The 8,190-nt window shown below is 37.1% G+C and overlaps 1 protein-coding gene across 1 annotated transcript; it reads left to right on the top strand.

Moving 5' to 3' along the window:
- Positions 1-1,309: 1,309 nt before the first annotated feature.
- LOC146469607 (uncharacterized) lies at positions 1,310-6,343 on the top strand. The gene is made up of 4 exons (XM_085123123.1): positions 1,310-1,974; positions 4,355-4,611; positions 5,315-5,429; positions 6,210-6,343. Exons 1-4 carry the CDS (start codon positions 1,836-1,838, stop codon positions 6,341-6,343), a joined length of 645 nt encoding a protein of 214 aa, XP_084979249.1. The 5' UTR covers positions 1,310-1,835.
- Positions 6,344-8,190: the final 1,847 nt, after the last annotated feature.

The following is an 8,190-nucleotide window of genomic DNA, read 5'->3' as shown; positions in this document are numbered from 1 at the left end:
TGTGTCCCGTTTACATGCGTCGTGTTTGTTTTCCTCAGAGGAATAGCCCCAGAAAATATTGACGGAATATTGCTGCAATTAGCCTGCAAATTTCATTCCTCTTGAGCACCCAATCGAGCTTTTCTACTCCAAGGCAGATAATTCAGGAAAATCTCTTTCTTTTCTAACATGTCTCCCAGCCTGGCTCAGTGAAACGTAAGTTGAAATTCCTAGTTTTTCTCAACCAGGTGTGTTGAAACGTTGGCTCTTTCGGAAAACTGCGAGGTGCGAGAGGAAGGCAGCATTTTCAACAGATCTATTTTGTCCTTCTGGTTAATTCTGGCGCTATTTTTTCCCCAAAATTTCAAATCTCTGAAAATAGACGCCATAGTTAAAACTAAATTTAAGTAATTTTAATTCTATCCATGCTTTTAAAATGGCATACAGGGCTTCATACATTTTAATTAAGTAGTTTCCTCTAATTTTCCCTTAGAGTAACATAAATTATGAAATATTTGAGTAGGTCCATATGATAAATTTTCTAAAGAAGGCAATGTCATTCATGTGCTTATTTGAATTTGGTTATGTGTGTTGTCTGTACACCGAATAATAACCATGGGGGTTCTCTTTAATATAGCTTTTTTATACATAAATTTTTACCGGAACTGTTTAGATTTGTACCGATCCATGCAAACAGATAAGAGTTAGATAAGGTTAGATAAGGTAGAAGTAATTTAGCTTAAGACGACGACAGAGAATACAGAATAGTCCATAATGCCCATTAGATGCCCAAGTCACAGACAGGAATTTGTGTTGATCCTCAGTAAATATATCTCTAATTACATTTGCCCTACAGCTATATCGATTATTTTGACAAGGACATTACCAATCAAAGAAATTGAAAAGGTTGATATTATTGTAAGGCACCAATTCAAAGCATTGATTTATTTTTTAATACTGAAACTATTTGAAATAGTCAGACGGATGCGTATAAAAAACGAAAAATAAACAAAAATCTTGAAGGAAACTTTATCGTAGGGAGAGAGGCTGTTCCTTTCAAAATAAGAGTGTTGACTGCATGACAGAGTCAGCGTCACTCATACTTAATGCTTCTTATCTTATCCATGTTAGTTATACTGTTAGTTTCGTCCTGTGAAATAGTCCAGTTTCGAATTCATCAAGACCGCTGGATAAAAAGACAAACGACGCATTTACACAGGATTATTCTCAGCCTGAAGCCAAATATTCACAAATGTTAGCAGGAAAATGCTGAATCCTAAAATAAAACAATACGCAGAGTTGTGAAAAGTTCATCTTCTCACTGGTATAGAGTGTGTGCACGACGGCTATGTTGGAGGACCGAAACAATACAATGATTTTCCTTTGGGAAATATATTCTATTTTTATGCAAATATCTTCTATTGTTTTAGTCCTCCAACATGGCCGCCGTGCACACACTCTATTTGTGAACAATATTTTACTTCAGATTCAGGCTAACCCTGTCCAAATGCGTCTTTTTTTTAGCGGTCTTGGTGAATTGGAAACTGGACCATTCACTGCCTTACTCGGGTATTGGATTGGATCATACTGTCTGATATATTAATATTCACCGGCAGCTGCTTTGCTCAGCGTTTAGTTCCCCCGCCACCTGGCGTGTGTATTTTAGAGTTACCCAAACTTGATAATTACACGATACTTGGGCGACTGCCCCTGACTGAAATCGACTGAGTTAGCTAATACTTGTCTAGAATAATATAGTTTATTCGAAAACAAATGCAAGAATTGGGTTGAAGCTATCGTCGTGTTTACTGATTAAGCTTGAGAACTTCAAAACATCCGACTCGACTGAAAACTGGATGAATTCAATCCTCAATTTTAGTTGGTTCCACTCGCCTAGAAGAATGGTTTCTTCAAAGAATGTCAAGCAAGAAATCGCGACTGTTCCGATTTGTGTTTCATTAGCGATCATTTTTGCAACATCTACTAACTGCTTTGGTAAGTCTATAAACTTTTTCACATTTTCAATTGCGTTCAATTCCGTAGCTAGCTTATTATTCAGCCCGTCTTTTGTAAGCCCAAACCAAAAAGGGACGAGAGGAGAAGAAGTTCAATTCTCCAATACAAAGAGTGTTGGAAATACACCAAGAAAACCCAACAGTTGGTTTTGGGAACACTCAAAGTCTGTTATCTTATTCAAACATCCCTTTCAGTAACAGGTAATTATAACAGACCCTAAAGCAGACCCTAAAGCGGTCTACAGGAAAACGGTAACCGTTATTAAGCGAATTATTTTCCTTAAATGTTTTGTTCGGGCAGTATCTAACGTGTGAGAATCGGTCGTAGATTGCCGTCAAAACGAGAGAACGTCACACTGAACGTTTTAGTTAAAATTTGAGCGGTTTGCCGCTGTTTCTCGCAATTTCTTTTTTCTTCGTTTTTTGTTGCTATGTACATTGTTTCACTGTCGCTTTTTGTAATTAACACCCTTGCATATTTTCAATATTAGTTGTCATATTTTGGAATACCTCATAATTAATTATAACGCTTGAAATTAATTGAAAACCAAACTGAAAAAAAGATAAGAATAGGTACGAGAATTTTATTTACTTGAACGTTAAAATTAGGCGGCGGTGTATTTCTCCTCTAATCTCTTACTGAGATCAGGGTACGAGATTATTTCCCCTCATATTATATGATTTTTCTCATGCTAATTCTTTGCGTTTTCTACGATCATCCCAATTGTTTATTTATTACCTCCTGAGGTTAAAAAAAACTGACCAATAACAGTGAGACACCGATCAGACTACAGGACAAGTTTATCTCCATAATGAATTTTCCCCATTTTGTTGAAAGAACCTTTTGGGGAATTAGCTGGGTTCACTTCAACAAAGATCCAACAGCTTTTTCAGTTGCTCTTCTTTATTACTCTGACAAGAGTTCAGCTTACTCTGCTCAACAATCACTTCTCTACTAAAACTAGATAGCACCCATTTTTATACTGACTCGACAACCACCTGCTCAACACAAATTAAATCTTACGCAAGCCTACTGTGATTGGCTACAAGGAACTTATTTGCATCCGTGCCTTCGATCTGTTAGCTGAGCTAAAGACATTTTTCCAGTAAGATATCACCATGAAGCTTGGGCTGTCCAGTCAATACAAAACAGGGAAAGCAATATAAAAATTACAAGGTTCAGGCTTATACAATAAAGTTTCACAAAGATAATCTGAAAAACAGTAAAAGTTGTTGTTTAAAAATTGTACAAGAAGAAGGTGCTAGCCTTCTTCATCGAAAGTGATTGGTTACCCGTTTCCATAAATTAAATGAGTACGTGGTAAACAAAACCTAGTGCTCAAATTACATATTCAGTACGTGGTTGATAGCTGGATTACAACCATGAATATTTATCTTCATAATCGCCTTAGGATTAACTTAGGATTACTTTCAAAAACACTTCAAAATTACAGATATCAACTACCATGAATTCGGTAAAGAACCCAAGGAAATCTACTAAAAATGACTAAAAATAAGAGCAGTAAGTACAATTTCCTGGAATAAACCGTTGAAAGGTCAAGTTGAGGAAAAACTTATAAAAAGTAAGGTAAAGAAGGTGTTATCATTTGTAAGAACTTAATTGAACATAACTTTGCTATTGCAAGTGTTTCTACGGAAACATACAGCTTCTAATACCGAATTCATGACAGGAGAATTCATATGTTAATCACAAATTAAGAACAACTAAATCGAACTACAAGGTATTTTCTCTGGAGAGCTGCGTAACGAAGGAAATGAGTCAACTGGTCTTTTTCTGTGATATTCCCAAAACCAAACCGAAATATAATTTGTAATAAGTCCAAACACCAAATAAAATTCCTTTAACTATTTTAACCCCAAATAATTGTGTTGTAAATATTTTTCATCATTGTCAATTTTTATCATCTAACAATTTTCCATGTACCAACATTTTTCGCTGAATGAACTGTCACTTAAAGAGAACACCGACAAGCACTTTTGTTGTCTTTAACTTTTCCCAACCCCCTACTTGTACAATAAAAGATTAAAAAATATACATATATATTACGATCGATGAGTTTTTACGAACAGGCAGTACAATGATTATCGCAAGAGTCAGACTAGCGTTTTTGTAGAAGCATTGGTACTATTTTGAGCGTCTTTTCAGCTATCTGTACTTACGATTCGTTTTGAAACTTTATCCACATATGTTTTAGATTTTAGCGCCGTAATCATTTGCGCAGTGGCATCGGCAAATGTCTACTAATGACTTTTATCTCATGTATGTTAACAGATAATTCTGGATATTCATTCAATCATTTTTCTCATCCTACACACGAAATTCAATTGTATCTGAACAGATGATGATTGCCGTAACATCATCTTCAAGGAGCCAAAACATAACAAGGCACTGACGCGTCACGTGATCAGAAGTGAGCAGGTGCCAAACGAAGGGAGCTGTCGGGTGTTGTGTTATACGGAGCCCAACTGCGTGTCCATTAATGTGGGGCCATTAGAACGAGGAACACACAAATGCGAGTTGAATAATGCCACCGATGAAAACCATTTTACTCCCTTTCTTGAAAATAGGAATACATTCACCTACCTGGGTATCGAGGTAAGCTTTCTCCATAAGGCTCTCAAACGAAGATGCGACAAACTGAATTTACGATTACACGAGAACAACACGAAATGTTCATGCTTTTGCAACAAGCCTTTTTGCATTATGATTTTGTAGCAACTTTACATTCGTTCAATAAGATAGCTGCTGAAAACATAAATACTACAATCCACATCTTCAACCTAATACTATTTATTTGTCATGTAAAACAGCTATTCTCAAATACTTTAAGATGGGAAAAATGTGGGTAGAATAAATAAAATGAACTGAAGCTCTTATTCCGCTTTCATATAACGGTTTTCACTCGAGTGTCGTAATAATTAATAATAATTTAAAAGCTTATAATAATCATTCTAACCAATCAGAACAAAGGGATGCAGCACAATGAACCAATCAAAATTCGAAGCAATTACATGTAACCGGCGCCAAGCGCGGGAAAACGCGAGCGAGCGAGTCACGATTGGTTTTGTTTCTCATTGGTTAAGAAAGTGGCGCTAGTTTTGCCAACCAATCACAGAGCGTCGATTCTAATCATTCCCATTTTGTTCATAGAAAATAAACAGGCCCTATTAAACAGGGTCGAGCAGAGTACAGAGTGGATCCTTATCTAAATTTAGAGCCACTGTGCTTACCCGTATAAATTAATTAGGATGGATTTATAAGTCCACCTATTCTTTCTTCTTTTCTTATTCGTCAACAGAATCCATGCAGTAGCAGTCCATGTTTAAACGATGGCACATGTCAGGCGGGATTCACCAGCCAAGGTTTTCGTTGTATCTGTCAAGCTGGATTCACTGGAACACATTGTCATATAAGTATGGCTTTACTTCGACACGGAATTTGGGGATTAAAAATATATATAGCAGGGCTGTCATTAAGAGGCGGGGGCCGGGGATTTCCCCCTGTTACTAAGAACGTGGCCCCCAGCTATTTTCATAGGAAAATAGAAGAAAAATAGGACTAAAAGAAATTCCTAGCTTTTTGATTTCCCGCTTACTTGTTGTATTTATCCAGTAACTTGAAATCTTAGTGACAGCCCTGTATAGTGACTACATTGGACTCGTTTAAAATACGCTATAAGTGTAACGAAGATGGAAAAATAAATCCGATGTTACAGCGGGGTTGCTGAAATGAATGCGACAATTCTTAATTTTAAAATAATACATTATCTGCATATTAATTCGCAGATTACGAACAGGTGAAACACGAAGCTTACTTTGCCACATGTCGAGTTTCTGACAGGGAATGTTAATAGTTTGGGCCGATCGTTTTATAAAGTATAAGACAGCGCTCTTTTATCGACTAATAAAAATCCGCTTGAGAGCAAAATGACCCACCGTTAGGGATAGCAAACAGTAAACTACTTCAATCTTCAACGTAATGCTAAAAAAAGATGAATTTAAAAAAGTAAAATAACTCCCCAATTAGATCATATTTTACATTTCAATACTGATTTAGCGGGAACCAGGTTGGCTCGCGTCGTGTCCGCGCAGTGATGAAAATTATCTCAGCGGATCCGTCTGAACTGGACCCGCCCAACTCATGTAATCGTCCCCTTCAGTCTAATGAAGGTTTTTTTCTTTTTCACTAACTAGATTGTTCCAGTGGTTTCCATCGCTTTGAAAAATATCAAGATCTTCCAACCAAAGGAACTATCGATGTTGAAGTAATATGTCAAAAACGAGGGCGAGTGCTTTATCACGGGTTCCAAATACTGAGAAACAGATGAAAGCACGAGGCCGCAGGCCGAGTGCTATCATCTGTTTCGAGGTATTTGGAACCTGTGATAAAGCACGAAGCCCGAGTTTTTGACATGTCTTCTCAAATGAAACAATAAGAAATTAATCTCATTAAAATGCAAATGTTTGATCTCAGATGAAAAACATGTTTCATCTCAGATGAAAACCTGGTGGTGTTTCATCTGGTGTTTCATTGGGGTATCAAGATTCATCCACCTGACCGAAATGGAGGTCATTTATTGGCTTTTGACTGCATGAATTATTAATGAGTTTGAGAACAGTTCAGCATTGATGGAAGTCTGTTTCTCGCCTTCGCCAGCTACAAAACCAACACTGGCTTCAATACAGAATCGTTCATCTACAAGATGGACGATTCAACAGGAAGATTCTCTCTTTACCAGACCATAGTCACTAGCGGAGCATACCATTTTGAATCTTTTACGATAAATAATAAGCATTACCTCGCTGTTGCTAATTTCAGAAATGGAGCTACGTATGAACTAGATTCTGTTGTTTATCAGTGGAATGGTCAACGGTTTGTCGCTTTCCAAAACATTAAAACAAAAGGAGCATCGAGTTTTAATTTCTTTAAAACGACGACAGATGAGGAAAAACTGTTTCTGGCCGTTACGAATTTTCGTAGTGATACTACCAAGAGCGTCAACTCAGTCATCTACAGATGGAAGAATAACCAGTTTGAAATTTTTCAGGAGTTAGAAACCGAGGGAGCGCTAGAAAGTACGACGTTTGTAATAAACAATGAAATTTTCATTGCTTTTGCGAACTTTCACAACTCAGGCTCAGCGCAGTCAACTTTGTTTAAATTGTCGGGGGAAAGATTTGCAAAACTGCAGTCATTTCAGACTAACGGAGCTCGCGGTGTGAGTTCCTTCAACATCGATGATGAAACATTCCTCGCATTTGCCAACTTCATCAATACTGACTCGTTCATTTACAAATGGAATGGGAGCAGGTTTGTTCTGTTCCAATCAATTCCAGTTGGCAAAGCAACTGGTTCCTCCCCATTCGTGATGTGCGGTCAAACTTACCTTGGTATGGCTAATTTTGTCTTTGGTGGAGATTCTGTTGTATACAAGTTCTCTGGAACACAGTTCATTAAATACCAAGAGTTTCCAGCTCCAGGAGCGTTTGACATTACGTCATTTGTGTACAAAAGTCACACTTACCTGGTGATTGCAAATTTTCGGAATCAACATACGAAGTTCGACATTAACAGCATGGTATACAAATGGACCTAAATTTAGAGCAAGCAATTTTTGCAAAGCCTGCCAAAGAGAAAAAGAGCTTAAAACAATGTTGACTTTGAAAGTTCGACATTTTGTTTTGTTAGATTGAGAGAAAGAAACATAATGATAGGCACCTTATGTATTACTGAAAATATTTGGTAAAAAACCGTTCAGGCTGCAAAAAATGAACAGTTGGACGCAAAGCAAAGTGTCGAGGGTAATTTTGTGAAATTTTGAAGACAATCTTTATCAATTCATTCCATATACCAACAAAGCTAGAAAAGAGATCTCTTCTATTTTATAACCGTCGGATCAATTTCTGAAACGCGCTCGCTTTATTGTGGTCAAGACAAAACGGTCAGTGATGGTTGTGGTGGAATTGTCAGAAAATAAATCAACAAGCCGACTATAGTTTACCCGATCTTAATAAGATGAAAACAATAAAGACCTAAAAATCTGAGTTTCGCGCGGCTTTCTTCATTTTTCTCTTGTCGAAAAAAATCGGATGTCAGATCGATTGAAATTGTTAATCGAGTGTCTGTGTCATCGTGTCTTTTAAAACGAGTCGTTTCCCGGAAGACTCGAGTGAT

Source organism: Pavona decussata, unplaced genomic scaffold (genome assembly GCF_977016875.1).
Source record: "Pavona decussata unplaced genomic scaffold, jaPavDecu1.1 SCAFFOLD_122, whole genome shotgun sequence".
NCBI lineage: Eukaryota > Metazoa > Cnidaria > Anthozoa > Scleractinia > Agariciidae > Pavona > Pavona decussata.
This window is presented reverse-complemented; position numbering and strand designations above follow the sequence as displayed.